General features: G+C 40.3%; 1 protein-coding gene across 4 annotated transcripts in view; it reads right to left on the bottom strand.

Moving 5' to 3' along the window:
* Positions 1-17052, bottom strand: part of fig4a (FIG4 phosphoinositide 5-phosphatase a) — a 112051-nt gene that overhangs the window by 18746 nt on the left and 76253 nt on the right. For all 4 annotated transcript variants that reach the window (XM_078542574.1, XM_078542573.1, XM_078542575.1 and 1 more), the window contains 5 exons: positions 16701-16839; positions 13820-13878; positions 13084-13234; positions 9024-9107; positions 6594-6789 (listed from right to left, as the gene is read on the bottom strand). In XM_078542574.1, coding sequence (XP_078398700.1) covers positions 6594-6789; positions 9024-9107; positions 13084-13234; positions 13820-13878; positions 16701-16839 — 629 coding nt within the window. The remainder of the gene's footprint in view (positions 1-6593; positions 6790-9023; positions 9108-13083; positions 13235-13819; positions 13879-16700; positions 16840-17052) is intronic.

Raw genomic sequence — 17052 nt, 5'->3', positions numbered from 1 at the left:
CAATCTGTTTTCATGTAATCTCTCTGTGAAATACTGAATAATTCATAGGAATAACACCATCACAAGCTATAAATACAGACACATGCTAAGTGTGTGAAACACAAAGTAACTAGGCAAGGTCAGAGCTTTAAAATTTGTTATGAAAGTAACCAGTTTCAATGTCTTTCACACATTAAAATACTATACAAATGCTTCTAACTGCAAAGTATAAAAATACAGCACCTTAAATATTAAACTATAGAAAATGAGATTTGAAGGTTCTGGAAGAGACTCTAATTTTAATTTATTCATTCTCAGTATGAGTATGTTACTGGCAAGACTGGCTTTCATTGCCAATCCTTAGATGTCCTGACAAGGTGATAGTGGGCTTTCTTCTTGAACCACTGGTACAGGTTTGATACAACCAAGTGGTTTGCTAGGCCACTTCAGAGGCTGTAAAGAGTCCACCATGTTGGTGTGGGACACAAGTCAGATAATAGCCCAGACCAAATAAGGAAGGCATGCCTCCCCCACCCCGCCTAAATGTAAGATATGACTAAACCAGCTGTACAGTCACTTTTATGAATCTCAGATGTTTTATTTTATAAACTACTACTCAAATTCCCAAACTGCTTTAGTGGGATTTCAACTGGCTTTCTCTGGGTTATCAGTCCAGTAATATAAACTCTACACTATTATATCTCAAACCTTGAATAGAAGGAGATGTCAGGGCAGAAGTTAGAGTTGTTTACTAACCAAAAGGCATGAAAAGGACTACAAAATTATGTCACCTATAAAGTCGTTTGGTAGTACAGAAGTTCTCTCTTTTCAGCAATATTCATGTTGCCAATTTTCTTTTCTTGCACACATCAGGACAAACAGAAGAATGCCAAATTTCAAAAAAAATAACAATTTATACTACAGGAGAAAAGAGTGCCACTGCCAACTGGGTGGCCTTAGCATTGCCATGGAGAAAGCAATGGGGAACTATAAGCTCCAAAGTAATTCAAAAAAGGCCCAAGGTTTGAAAATATTCCTTTGCAGTTAACCTGTCTCTATGTACGAATGTAAATACAAATGAGGGCAGAGCTGGCTGGAGTGGGCTGGGAAAGGAGTTTAGCAGAAAAGACTGTTGATGAATAATGGCAGACGTTTAAGAAAATAGTTCATGACTCACAACAAAGATATATAGAAAGGAGGATTCAAGGAAGGGGATAAACCAACCATGGTTAACCAAGGATAGTTGAGGATAGTATCAAATTGAAAGAAAAAACATACAATGTGGCAAAGATTAGTGGTAAACCAGAGGATTGGGAAAGCTTTGAAAACCAACAAAAGGTGACCAAAAAAATAAAGGAGGGAGAAAATAAACTTTGAGGGTAAACTAGCAAGTAATATAAAAATGGACAGTAAGAGCTTCTTTAAATAAATAAAAGGCAGAGAGAGGCCAAAGTGAACATAGGCCCCTTAGAGAATGAGGCTGGGGAGATAATAGTGGGGAATAAATACTTCGCATCAGTCTTCATGGTAGAAGATACTAGTAGCATTCCAAAAGTACTAAATAATCAAGGGGCAAAAGTGGGGGAGGAAATAAATACAATAACTATCGCTGGAGAAAAAGTACTAGGGAAACTAATGGAGCTAAAAGCCATTAAGTCCCCTGGACCTGATGGGTTGTATCCTATGATATTAAAGGAAGTAGCTACAGGGATATTGGATGCACTGGTCGTAATCTTCCAAGAATTCTTAGATTCTGGAAAAGTCTCAGAGGATTGGAAAACTGCCAATGTAACACCCATATTCTAAAAGGGTGCGAGACAAAAAACAGGTAATTATAGGCCAATTAGCTTAACATCGGTCATTAGGAACATGTTAGATAAAAACAAAAAGCTAAAAGCTACTGCGGATGCTGGAAATCCAAAACAAAAACAGAATTACCTGGAAAAACTCAGCAGGTCTGGCAGCATCGGTGGAGAAGAAATCAGTTAACGTTTCGAGTCCTCACGACCCTTCGGCAGAACTGAAGTATAGTTAGGAGAGGGGTGAAATATAAGCTGGTCTAAGGTAGGGGGCGGGGGAGAGAGAAGTTGAGGGTGGGGTGATTGTGGGGATAAGCAAGCAGTGATAGGAGCAGATAATCAAAAGATGTCACAGACAAAAGGATCAAAGAGGTGTTGAAGGTGGTGATATTATCTAAGAAAAGTGCTAATTAAGAATGGAAGGCAGGATACTCAAGGTACAGCTCTAGTGGGGGTGGGGTGGAAAGACTAACAAAGTTTTAGTTTTAGATTTAAAAATAATGGAAATAGGTGGGAAAAGAAGAATCTATATAAATTATTGAATCTATAGATTCTTCTTTTCCCACCTATTTCCATTATTTTTAAATCTAAAACTTTGTTTGTCTTTCCACCCCACCCCCACTAGAGCTGTACCTTGAGTATCCTGCCTTCCATTCTTAATTAGCACTTTTCTTAGATAATATCACCACCTTCAACACCTCTTTGATCCTTTTGTCTGTGACATCTTTTGATTATCTGCTCCTATCACTGCTTGCTTATCCCCACAATCACCCCACCCTCAACTTCTCTCTCCCCCCGCCCCCTACCTTAGACCAGCTTATATTTCACCCCTCTCCTAACTATACTTCAGTTCTGCCGAAGGGTCGTGAGGACTCGAAACGTTAACTGATTTCTTCTCCACCGATGCTGCCAGACCTGCTGAGTTTTTCCAGGAACATGTTAGAGTCTATTATAAAGGATGTAATAGCAGAGCATTTAGAAATGCATAATCTAATCAAGCAGAGTCAGCATCGCTTCATGAAAGAGAAATCACGCCTGACAAATTTACTAAGAATTCTTTGAGGAGGTAACAAGTAGGATAGATAAAGAGGAACTAGTAGATATAGTATATTTGGATTTCCAAATGGCGTTCGATAAGGTACTGCACATAAGGCTACTTAATAAGATAAGAGCCCATGGTGTTGGGGGTAATATATTAACATGGAAAGAGGGTTGGTTAACTAACAGAAGACAGAGTTGGGATCAGAGGGGCATTTTCAGGATGGCAAACTGTAGCGAGTGGAGTGCCACAGGAATCAGTGCTGGGGCCACAATTATTTACAATATATATCAATGACTTGGATGAGGGAAGTGAATGTACTATCACCAAGCTTGTGGATGACACAAAAATAGGTGGCAAGGCAAGTGGTGAGGGTGACACAAAGAGTCTACAGAGGGAAATAGACAGGTTAAATGAGTGGACAAAAACTTAGCAGATGGAATATAATGTGGGAAAATGTGAGGTATACACTTGGTGGTAGGATGAATAGAGGAGCTGAATATTATTTAAATGGAGAAAGATTGCAGAAAGCTGCAGCACAGAGGGATTTGAGGGGTCCACCTGCATGAATCACAAAAAGTTAGCATACAAGTTCAGCAGGCAATAGGGGAGGCAAATGGAGTGTTGGCCTTTATTTCAAAGGGAACGGAGTATAAAAATAGGGAAGTCTTGCTAAAACTATACAAGGCTCTAGAATACTAGGAACAGTTTTGGTCCCCTTATTCAAGGAAAGATATACTGGTATTGGAGGCAGTCCAGAGAAGGTTCACTAGGTTGATCATGGGTATGGAATGTTTTCTTATGAGGAGAGGTTATGTAGGTTGGGCCTGCACTCAGTGGAATTTAGAAGAATGAGAGGTGACCTTAATGAAACTTATAAGATTCTTCGGGGGCTTGACAGGGTAGATGCTGAGAGGTTGTTTCCCCTTGTAGGAGAGTCTAGGACCAGAGGGCATAATCTCAAGAGTGAGGGGTCACCCATTTAAGACAAAAATGAGGAAGAATTTCTTCTCTCAGAGGGTAGTGAATCTGTGGAATTCTTTACTGCAGAGGGCTGTAGAGGCTGGGTCGTTAAGTATATTCAAGGCTGAGACAGGCAGATTTTTAATGAGTAAGGGAGTAAAGGGTTATAGGGAAAGGCAGGAAAGGGGAGTTGAGGATTATCGGAGCAGCCATGATCTCATTGAATGGTGGAGCAGACAATGGGCCAAATGGCCTATTTCTGCTCCTATGTCTTATGGTCTTAATGTATGTCACTTCCAGCAATTGTAAATGAGCCACATTACAAGCTTAAAAACAAAAAGCTAAAAGCTACTGCGGATGCTGGAAATCCAAAACAAAAACAGAATTACCTGGAAAAACTCAGCAGGTCTGGCAGCATCGGTGGAGAAGAAAACAGTTGACGTTTCGAGTCCTCATGACCCTTCGGCAGAACTGAAGTATAGTTAGGAGAGGGGTGAAATATAAGCTGGTCTAAGGTGGGGGGCGGGGCGAGAGAGAAAGGGGGCATTACAAGCTTGACTGTTTATCTTAACTTGGTTGCTAGTGCAGCTATTAGTGCACTCAGGATTGTTCAGCAAGTGTTGCTCAATTGTGGAATAAGAACTAATAGTAGACGCTTTGTTTTGGCTTTTGCAAGTGGGGCTGGTTGAGTACAGTCTGTACTTGGACAGTTACAAAGAACCAAAGGAACATGCTGCTTGATTTGGTCAGCCAATTGCTGGAGTGGACAGCTTACCTGGTATTGCACCTGCACTAAAATTCATATACAACGTTGCTCAGTTGTGCGGCAGGCAGAACATCTTTTTGGACTGGCAGCATCGTCCTCCAAGTAGAAAATGCCACTCACATAGTCACTACGTAGTAGCAGTGTGAAATGGCTTGCTTAATCTGTTGTTCAAATTTTTAAAAAAGATATTTTGCCTTTCCTGGGTAATTTGAGGTAGACCAGGCAATTTTCAGGCCCAAAAGTTGGATCAATCGCCCATTTTTGTGTTTGCGTGATTACAGAGTGAACAATAATCTGTTCAGGATAGCCAATGACCCACAGGATAGCTTTGATGCACTCTACTTCTGCCTCAAGCTTGCAAGGTGGTCAAATAGCTAGGGCCCTCTTTGCAAGATTGCTGATAAGGCCAATCTTACAGCGGGTGGAGCTAGAGAAATCCCAACATCTACATTCACCAGTAGGCTTGCAGTGAAAGCAGTAGAGAACCCTGCGGGCCAATGTCTGTCCTGATCAGATCATTGCACAACACATAGCGAACAAAGTTTCAAATGGACAAAAGGCTGCCACTTTTGGACCTGAACAGTACCATGTCCACCTCAAATTTCCCTGGAAAGGTAAAGTATCTCAAAATTTGAATACCAGGTTAAGCAAGCCTTTTCACGCTGCTATGATGCAGCGGCTATGCGAATGGTATTTGCAACTCTTTTCTTGAGATAGCAAAAAAAAAGTGAACTTCAGAATTTACAATTTTCATCAACGAAAGTAAAATGATCGTCAATTGCTGCCATTTTGATAACAGTACTTTGGACATAAAATAATTTCATCGGCCTAATCCACTACCTAAGTAAATAAAACAAATAAGCTCACACATCAAGTAGGATCACTTATGCTGGACTTTCAGACAAATCTATGCAAACTCCTTGCATCATCTTTAGAAGTAAACAACTGATCACAGACCATAATATATCAGTTATGCTACAGTCAATTTTGTTCTATAACCTATAGTAGTGTGTCAATAGCCATTGAGTAGCTTCTTTTTTCCTAAAATAAAAGAACTACATTGTAAAAGGGCGAGGTGAAAGTAAGCATCACATCCATTACATTATAGTATTGATGGTAGTGTGGTTGTCTCAATCATGTTTATGAAAATACTTCATATATAATTCTATTTTAGTAAAACTTTGATTCTAGTGCAAAGCTTGAAGGGTTAAGCCAGTATTACTGAGTGACAAGAAATTCCTATGAGACATGTTATAATTACCAAATTTTCTAAAGTTGAGCCCTGCTTTTTTATTTTACAAAAAGAATACACTTATATTGGCTTGAATCTTGAAAGCACTAACGCCTAAATAGGGCTACACAGGCTTTGTTACTTCGTGGTCACCTAGCTGAATAAAATGGCTATCAATGCCAACTTCCTATCTTACAGACCCATGATATAATGGATGTGATGCTTACTTTCGCCTCGCCCTTTTACAATGTAGTTCTGTTATTTTAGGAAAAAAGAAACTACTCAACGGTTATTGACATGTTACAATATTTTCCCAACCTTGACTCAACCAAGTTACATAAAAGTGTAATGCAATTTTCACCACTGAAAAAAAAGTTAAATACTGCCCCTTTGTGTTTACATTTGGGAAAGCGATTTGAATTATCAAGCCAACAGGCTTCTCAGTTGGACACAGGCCTTCTCCATACTGATGGCAAAAATTATCCTTCACCAATTAAGTTGGTTAGTGATGAAAAGAAACTGGCAAATGATTTTAGCCACACTTCTATTCTGAACCTATTTTCAATTTTATGCCTTTCTCCTTTATGCTGACTCAGATCATTTCCTAGTCCAGGGCAGCAAGACGGTCTGATGAAAGACCTCTGTCAGTAACTAGGTACAGAAGGTTTGCAGCAGTTATTTGGGTTGACCTGCTCTTCCAGTTTTCCATCCAATGAGAAGTATTTTGCTTTGAAATGGTTTTTTAAAACTACATCCTTTTAATCTGTGGCATTATAAAATTTAGCTTCTTTCAATTGCATAAAATGTATTTATTACCTCAGGAATTCTGGTAGCATCCCCAAACTCTGTAATTTTTACTGGTGTTGACCGCTGAGACACAGGACCTTCTTCCTCCTTGTCAGTTCCTGAGTCATCCTCAGAACTACTAGAAACGACCTCCTCTGATGGTGGTGGTGGAGCACTTGCTACTGTTTTACGCTGCAATACAGCTTCTTCTTTATTACTTTTGTTACTGAAGAAGAAAGTATTTTAGGCAAATTGTACTAAAGAATAAAGCTAATTTGAAAATACATCGTATAGGTAGTAACTATCCTATGCTATCACAGCTGAGGAAAAATAGTGCAATGCATGTGAAGAATCAACATTAAACTAAATTGTTTTCTCTTTATTCTTTGATGGGATGTTGGCGTCGCTGACAAGGCCAGCATTTGTTCCCCATCCCTGATTGTCCTTGAACTGAGTGGCTTGCCAAGCCATTTTAGTGGGCAGTTAAGAGTCAACCACATTGCTGTGGGTCTGGAGTCACATGTAGGCCAGACCATGTAAGAATGGCCGATTTCCCTCCCTAGGAAGGACATTAATGAACCAGATGGGTTTTTGCGACAATCGATAATAGTTCCATGATCACTATTACTGAGACTAGCTTTATATTCCAGATTTATTAATTAAGTTCAAATTCCACCAGTTACCATGGTAGGGTTTTTAATCCCTGTCCCCAGGGCATTTGTGTGGGCCACTGGAATATTAGTACAGTGACAGTACGACTATACCTTTGACTCCCCCTAAATGCACTGGTATCTACTCCAAAATAAAAATATTTTAATTTGTTAACAGAATTGGTTTGTATGATATTTTCCATTTTTGATCATAAATGATTTTTACCCAAGCTATAGTGTGTCCAGGATAAATCTCGTAATAGTTACTGCAAAAGTGGACGAAGGGAATTTTCTAAAAACATCAAGTCTAATAGTACAATACAACTTTTATTGTATGTCAGGAATTCAAATTGCACACAGCAAAGGGTATAATTTACTAAGCAAATTTCTAGTTTGATGTTAACTTCTATTTAGAGAACATTTCAAAGATACCACTGAATATATGAAGGGCAGGAAATCTTTCCATGTCCTATGTGACATTCCTTCATCAACTAAAATTACCAATGACAAATTTTCTGGCTATCCATTCATTTTCTGTTATTGGGCCCACAGACTAGTGTCAGCCTAGATTTTTGTGCACAAGTCTCAACCTTCTGACTCAGGGGCAAGAATGCTATCAAATGAGTGACATCTGACATCGAATTACAACATGGAGAACACTTCGAAAACACAAAAGCAAAACATTACAGATGCTGGAAGTCTGAAATAAAAACAGAAAATGCTGAAAATACTGAGCAGGTCTGACAGCATCAGTGCAACGAAAAACAAAGTCAATATTTCAGGTCTGTGACCTATCATCACTTCAAAAGTGTTTAATTGGTTGCAAAATGCTTTAGAATGACCTGAGGTTGTAAAAGGCATTTTATAGATGCAAGTTATCTTTTTTTACTCCTGACATTTGTCCAATTTATTTTTTTCCCTTGTTTAGTTTGCAATTGGCACCTCTTACAAGTGCAACAAGACTGGGAACTCTTGTGCACTAATGCTCTACCCTGGTCTGAGCAATATGCTTGTTTCTGACTTTGATTGCCTGATTAATACCATATACTTCAATGTAATTTCTGATCCTGAGCTAGGATTTTATTGAACCTTTCAGTAAACATATTGCTCAACAGCTCATGTTATTGAACTTTGTCAAAATGAACTCTGGCAAATTCAACTTTCTGCATTAACTGTACTGGTTGGAGAAGGAAAACTGATTATTTGGCATTTTCGTGTTGGGACTTGGCAGTGAAATATAATCCTTTATACTTTGATGTTTGATCATCTTCATCTATTAAATGCTTTTGGTGGCACACCTTTAACTAAAAGAATTACAAGAAGCGGTTTTACTGCCACTTGACATTATTAAGCAGGTCATGTGTGGTATTATACCCATTCTTTAAGTTGGAGTCAAAATTTTCTCCCTGAGCTGAGTCACAAAAACTCAACAATGAGATGAAAATGTTAGACAACCTATGAGGAAGCTAGAGTGTGGAAAAAAGCGAAAGGAAGATATTGGACAAGAGGCTGACAGAACAAAAAACCTGAAAATGAAAAAAAAAGCAGAGGAATTATGCTTTGCGTTCGAAAACATTAATTCTGATTCTCTCTCCACAGATGCTGCCAGACCCATGTATTTCCAGCCTTTCCTGCTTTTATTTAGGATTTCCAGCATCAGCAGTATTTTGCTTTTGTATTTCGGTTTTATTTAATTGTGTACATCCTCCAAGACACAGATTCTTGGTTAAAATTAATAACAGCAATTAAAAGCAAAATGTTTCATATAGTTAAACTAAGAGACAACTAAATCTAGTTACCAGTTCTTTACCTCAGCATGGATTTGCCTGTTTCTTCTGGCTTGCGAATAGTGAAAGGACTTGGGTCAATTCCAACATGCTTTGGCATGAAGTCCCTTTAGACAAACACAGTACAATGAAGCCTTGAAATACTATGAAAATGGCCTCACATCATTCTGAATTTAAAACAAACATGCAAAGTATCAAAACTGGTCATATTTCCTACACAATTAAACAAAAACTTTGCCAAAATACCAGTGATGGGTCTGGGCTGAAGGCAACAGCCCATATGACCACAGCCGGCATTAATTGCTGCGCAAACCAAATCCTAGAGGAAAACTTGGCTTACGGGCCACACCCTTTTATTTTGTATTCTGAAAACAAGAGGAGGATGTACCGATCTCAGCAATAAGAGGTCCAGTAACGCTTTTGGGATTTTAAAAATTAAAGGTAAAAGTTATATTAACAAAAATAAAAGAAAACCTAATTACACAAGATTACAGTTACACAATTAAGGTTAGTCCTACAAAACATTCCCTCAAAAACACTACTTGGTCAAACCCACAAATAAACACCTTCCAGGCAACACTCCCTTATAGATGTTTACTATGAAACCCAGTAATATTATACATGGCAAACTGCTGTAGCTTCAATAAAGGCATACCACATGGCCGCTACCCTCTTCCACTCTGTGGTGAAATCCACTTTAGAATAAAACGGCCTGCTGCAGCCCAAAACTTCTCTGGCTTGAGTGGATGGGTGATTCAAACTGCATTCTCTCCCAGCCCAGTAGCTCAACAGCTCCAGCTCAACAACTATGTCCAACTATCCACAGTAACTCTAATATCTTTTTTCCCCCTTTCATCTCAGTTCCATTGTTCTCACATCTCTTTGAAACTCAAACCTTTCCAAATATAAGATCTTTCATGTTTCCATCTTGTCTTTGCTTTTGGTTCAATAAAATATATCCCCACTACTGTTTATATATGGGGCTCCTGCAAGATGTAAACATGTTTCTTTACATCTCTGACTCCCCTTTGACATTCAAACAAACTCTCACCTTATCTAAAAATGCAAATGTTATGTACCTCAAACTTAACACCTCTATCCCTTTTCATGTTTCAAAACCCTCCGACAACTCATCAATCTCTTGCCCAGCTTAACACACACACGCACGCACACAATATTGATGGATGGTGCCCTCAAGAGAAAAGATGGGACTTCATCTCTACAAGAACTGTGCAGTGGTCACTCCTGTTTTTACTGCCATGGGCAGATGCATCTGTGACAGGTAGACTGGTGATGAGGTCAAGCAGGTTTCTCCTTCATGTTGGTTCCCTCACCACCTGCTGCCAGCCCAGTCTGGCAGATATGGGCTTCATGATTCGGCCAGCTAACAGTAGTGGACCCATGGTGCCAATCTCTGTGACGAATATTCAAGTCTCCCACCTAGAATATGTTCTGTGTCTTTAGTTAGTGTTTCTTCCAATTGGTGTTCAACATGGGAGGAGCATTGATTCATTAGCTGAGGGAAGGTAGTAGGTGGTAGGCAGCAGATTTCCTTGCCAGTGTTTGACCTAATGCCATGAGACTTCATGGATCCAGAGTCAATGCTGAGGACTCCCAGGTCAACTCCCTCCCAACTGTGTACCACTGTGTCACCACTTCTGGTGGGTCTCTTTTAGCAGTGGGACAGGACATAACCAAAGTTGGTGATGAAGGAGTCTGGGACATTGGCCGTAAGGTATGATTTGCTGAATATGACTATGTCAGCTGTTGCTTGATTAGTCTGTAAGGCGCCTCTCTCAATTTTGGCACAAGTCCCCAATCATTCCCAGAAAGCAGAGGAGGCTGGGCCACCAAATTTACTCAAGACTGGGTTAGATTCTTGATAGACAATGGAATCCAGGGTTATGGGGTGCAGACAGGAAAGTGGAGATGAGGATACTGATCAGGTTAGCCATGACTTTATAGAATGGTGGAGCAGGCTCAAGGGGCTGAATGGCCTACTCCTGCTCCTAAGTGCTATATTCCTATATATGTTAGTAAGGACGACTTTGCAGGGTTGATTCGGCAAGGGTGCACACCTTTGTCATTTCCAGTGCCTGGGTCAATGCTGGGTGATGTGTCTGGTTTTGTTCTTATTCGACTTTTTTGTGGTGGTTTGATGCAAATGAGTTGCATACCAGGCCATTTCAGAAGACGGTTAAGAATCAGTCACATTGCTGTGGGTTTTTAGTCACATGTAGGTCAGACTGGGTTCGGACAGCAGAATACCTTTCCTGTTTAGAGAAGCAGATGGGTTTTAACAACAATCTGTCGGCTTCATGATCATTATTAATGAGACTTGCAGTTTATTCCAGATTTAACTGATGGAAATTAAATCCCCTCCAGATAATGCTATCAGAACATTATTCTGGGCCTCCGAATTACTCGTCCAGTAACATTACCACTACGCTATTGTTATGATCCCCAGTTATGTTACCACTGGTCAAGCCTGATCCCAGGTGGAATCCAGCTTGAAAGATCCTAACTTTTAGTTGTTTGTTTAGATACGTGGAGAGGGGCTACTGAAGAGTCACCTGAGCCAGCTAATGAGCTTTTAACAAAAAAAGCACAAAACATTTATTAGACAAGAAATGATGAACTGTATTACAGTACTCCTTCACCCACAACTATACCTTTACAGATATACACAGATTTGTAAGGGTAACACAAGATACAAAAGCTATCTTATACTTTAATGTTCACAGTAAGTACACAGTCCATGTAAACCAATAAGTGTGGTCAGACACGCTACACTCTGAAACCGAGTGACACATGCCACCTCAACCAGATACCATGGATCTCTCATTAACTCCCGCCCCACCAGATGCTTGTCACACTGTGAGACAACCAGTCTCACTGAACTCCGTCTATCACATAAGCATTTCCAATCTCCATTCTCCAAGAACTCGCCTTGGAATGTTCTCCCAAACCGATGCTTTCTCTCAGATGCCTTCCACAAGGGTCCACCTTCAGGATTTTGAACTCTCCTTCTGATGTTCCTCTCCCCTGGGTCGCACACGCATTCAAGCTATCTTTCACATTCTCTTTCACGGACTCAGCTGTCAACAGCATACCACTGCTTCACGTGCCAATAGCAAAGAGTTACAGACCTTCAGTTGCCTCTTTGGACCTTCTGACTTCTCACAAGTCTTTATATCACTTTGACACTGATTCATGCAGCTTGGAGTCTTTCTCTGCCCCTCACTCTTAACAAGACCTTGTCCTTCCTCTGACTAGGTGGTCTGCTTGGGACTTTCTCCTGTTCCACTCCCCTGGATTCTTGGGGACTTTCTTCTTTAGCTTGGGAATGACCATCTGTCCTCTTTACTCCAGTCTCTCCCTGGTAGCTACTTTCAACCAACTTTAGCTTGGAACTGGCTATTTGCCCCTTCTAGATTGCTTCTGCTTGGCAGCTGTCTTCAAAACTGAACTTAAAACTGCTGTTTCTTGTGTGTGTCTGTGGGAGGGACCTGCCTCTCTGGACTCCTGTTTCTAGACAACAGCCCAGTTTTTCTACTCTTGTGTTTGCTTAACTTTTCGTACAGTTGTAAACTCTCATTAGAAAGGCAGGCACTTCTTGAAGTGGAACTAAAACTCAATTTGATCTTTTCTTAACACACAGATACAGAAATACAAATCAAGCTTAAAAATTAAAGCTAAAACCCATTCCTACCACCCACAAATATTGATATAACTTAAACTATCTATATTTCCTAACACTATCAACCACCTGAATGTCAGAAAGGAGGCTGCAATGATCAAAATAACTGTGTAGGCAATTACAGCAATTTGCTCTATTTTAAATAGAATTTAATGCACAAGGGCTATTTCCTTAAGTGGTAGAAATATCACTGAAGTTTTCACATAGGTAATTAATTCTTCACGCAATGTTTATCAAGTCTCAAAGGTAAAGGTACTGTAGGATATTATCCTTAAATGTTCTGAAAATAAAATGGTTAAAAGTTCTTTAAAAAATTAATTTGCATCAGGATTGGAGCATTGGGCAGAGCAGGAGTTATCCACTGGAGTGAATAGATTACATACTTAGCTGAATTTGTCATTGTCAGACAAAATGTATCATCGAAACAGCTTAGTTCATATGGCCTGAAGAATTCAGTGTATACGTCTATCTCTTCATCAGATTTATCCATCTTCTTCACTACTGTCGTTTTTTTAAGGTTCTCAGTGCAGGGAACTAAAGAGGTGAACAACAGAGAGGAAAATATTTTATCAATGAGTTTAATTAACTGAACGATCATAATACCAGGCTGCAATAACATTAAAAGGAATACTCTAGGCTGCAGTTTTAACACAAACTGGTCAAGTTTTACAAATACAGCAGGCATATTTGTTTGAATCAAGAAAGGTTTAAAAAGTTACTGAGCCAAGAATGCCACATTTAATTTTTCAAGGTGCATAGCTAAAAAGCTGCAACTTTTAAGTGTTGGAGAGTTTATTTACTATATAGCTATGGCATTCAATATGACAAACATCAACATTATATGCAGAAGCTTTTCTCCAGAATTTCATTGTTCAAGCTATACAGTTTCCTTATTCCTTACAGTGAAGGCCAATTCCTGATTCTGAATGTGGTAAATACACTATAATAATTGTTACCCAGTGAATGTAAACAGTTAAAATTTCATTTACATAACAACTTAAATTACTTTTTGGTGCTCTTAATTTAAAAGTATTTGACAGGTTACATATAACATGCCAAATACTTTTAAATTAAGAGCACCGATCTTTTCAAGTTGGCAAGCAAGTTATTTGTTCCTACCTTCATCAAAAGGCAAAGGTAAATTGATTAGCACCTCCGGTGTCCACCAATGGGTATAGCTTCAAGAAATGTAAAAAAAAACCAAGTATTTAAAACATTTGATATAGAATACACACAAACTTAGAAATTTTGCTTATATAAAAAAAGTCTGGTATGGAGTCAGGTGAAACAGAATGGATAAGCTGGGTACAAAAGTGGCAAATAAAGATATTTACTCAGGCCAGCAGAAGATGGGAAGCTGTATTCCACAGGGATCAGTGTTGGGACCACTGCTATCCAAATTGTTTAAATAAATGATGTACTCGGGTATCAGAAGTACAAATTCAACATCACATTACAAGACAATGTTAATAAACTTGCAGGATGGGTGCTTAAATGGCAAATAGATTCACATTTATGTTGAAAGTCATGTTGGTAAGGGTAATAAGGAAGGCACATAGACCTTGTATATAAAAGAAAAGTCTCAATGGTGTAGAGCAACAAAGGAATCTGGGGAACATCAGTCAACTCTCACACTCAAACCCATCACATATCCACAGGGTTCGAACTCACTGTCAGCTCAAGGCACATCACCACTCTCTCTCACAAAACGCCCTCATCTACCCTGCCCATCATGCCCTCATGCTGTCCATGGCACCACTCACTCCACACATGCCAGACATCCTTCTCATCTGGCCTGGCAGGCAACTTGCTTACACCTGTCTATCTGTCTCCATAAGCTAGCCCACAACAAGAGGGAGAGGTCCCAGACTTGGGGAGGCATGCCCAAGCTAAAGGTCCTCACAGCCTTTGACAATAGAGCCATCCAGCTGGCTGTGAGGTTGGTGGTGCTCAACTAAGTGAGGATCCTGTACTATAACATCCATCAGACAATCATACTGAGTGATATCTCCTGTTTCACAGTTCACTGCCGTACACTAATTATCTCTCTCTTGCAGGCACATCTGCGTAGCAGCCAAGGGTGGCCACAAGCCAGGTCATCAAGCCCAGCTCCGAGGACACCCCAGAAGAGGAATCCGCAGACAATGGAGACCTGTCACAGCGCTCACCAACACCCTCCACCAGTGCAGAGACACACATCTTGGTGGGACCTAGTTCTAGATTAGCCTCAGGGGTCACAATCGGGTGCACACGGCACATTCTGATCCGCAGCAGGTGGAGGCAGTAAAATCCAAGGGTGTCGACTTTCGGAGGACAGCTGGAGGCCCAGAATTCACCGTGTCTGAGTCAGATGATAAGCCTTTGGACTCTGTTCTACCTCAGTTGCTGTAGCTGCAAAGATAAGCTCAGGAACATCAGGAAAGGCTGTCTTCTGCACTCCTCAGATTGCAAGGCATAATGGAGGAATCTGTCCTCCTTCAATCTGAGGTGATAGTGCCGGCATACCAATGCACCAGGGTCAACACTAGTAGGATAGCAGCTGCCATGGAGACCTTCTTCCAGGGCATTGGTCCTGCACTGCTAGGAGCTGCACAGAGATGAGGAGAAACTTCTTTAGCCAGATAGTGGTGAATCTATGGAATTCGTTGCCACAGAAGGCTGTGGAGACCAGGTCATTGAGTGTATTTAAGACCAAGATAGATAGGTTCTTGATTGGTAAGGGGATCAAAGGTTACAGGGAGAAGGCGGGAGAATGGGGTTGAGAAACTTATCAGCCATGATTGAATAGCGGAGCATACTCGATGGGCTAAATGGCCTAATTTCTGCTCCTATGTCTTATGGTCTTATGGCATTTGCTGACATCCATCAGTGTCAACATGAGAAGGTGGAGGGGCATCTCAAACTCATTCCAGCTTTTATATTCAATTCCCCTTGCAATAATCGATAACATTCTATTACTAACTACTTGCTGTACTTGCATGCTAGCCTTTTGTCATTCAGGCACTAGGACACCCAGATCCCTCTGCACCTCAGAGCTCTGCAATCTCTCACCATTTAGATAATATGCTTCTCTTTTATTCTTCCTGCCAAAATGGAACATTTCACATTTTCCCACATTATACTCCATTTGCCAGATCTTTGCCCACTCACTTCACCTATCTTTATCTTTTTGTAGCCTCCTTATGTCCTCTTCACAACTTACTTTCAGCAGTAAATTTGGCAACCATCCCTTCATCCAAGTCATTTGTCAACAGCCATAACTATTAAAAAATTCAAGTCTAACTATGTCAGATATGGCTCAGTGGTAGCACTTGCCTATGAGGCAGAATGGTGTGGGATCAACCTTCTTCTGGAGACTCGAGCATATAATTTAGGCTGACACTAGTACCTTACTGAGGGACTGCTGCATTATCAGAGGTGCCATCTTTCAGACAAAAGAATAAACCATTTCCTATCTGCCTTCCAAAGTGGACTTAGGAGACTTGCGCCATGAATACATTTAAAAACTAGTGTAGTAACGTGGGAGGTGGGTGTGGTTTTGGACAGCCATGAAGCGCACTAAACACTGGCCATCCAAGTGCGGGCCAGCACTCTCAGGCATGCATGAAGGGGCCTTGAGATGCAGCCGGAGCCGGAGACTTAAGTACACTTAGAAGATCCCATGGCATTACACATGGGCAGTGTAGCTCTGACCAACATTTATCCCTCAACTAATATCAAGATCATCTTGTCATGGCGGTTGATTGGGACCTTGCTGTGCACAAATAGGCTGCCATGTTTCCCTATAATAACAATAGTGACTGTAGTTGAAAAGTACATTGTACAAAGAGCTCTGGATATCCTGAGATCATAATAGGTGTTAAATTTCTATAGAGTTGAACTTAAGCTTTGGCGATTATGCTGAATCTTGGGAGATACTTAACAATATATACTCAAAGGAGTCAGATTTGCCCATCATATAAAAATTAAAATAAGGTAGAATCTACAGACCATTCGTTACCTTCTCTTGGGAGACAAAAGTGCCATGGTGTTCTTATGATGTAGGTAATAGTCAGTCGGAAGCTCCCAAAGATGAGACTTTCCTTCCGTCGGCTGGAAAACTCCAAGGAACAGATTTATAGCATCCTGTCTATCAGCATCTGTAAGAAAATATCAATGAAACAGCAATTAAAGGTTTGCATATTTCAAAAGTTTCTGACACTTGTAGATGGAATGGTCTTTTAGACTTGCAATTTCATGTTGATTATTCATTTTCCCTGAGATGTAGCATTACTTACATCATTTCTTGATGGAGTAGTTGAGCCTAGAGGTCTGATATCGGTCTTCAGCAACTGTCGCTAGGGAATTGGATG

The sequence above is a fragment of the Cetorhinus maximus genome, chromosome 5 (genome assembly GCF_964194155.1).
Source record: "Cetorhinus maximus chromosome 5, sCetMax3.hap1.1, whole genome shotgun sequence".
In the NCBI taxonomy this organism is placed as follows: Eukaryota; Metazoa; Chordata; class Chondrichthyes; order Lamniformes; family Cetorhinidae; genus Cetorhinus; species Cetorhinus maximus.
The sequence above is the reverse complement of the archived record's forward strand: the minus strand, read 5'-3'. Positions and strand labels throughout refer to the sequence as shown.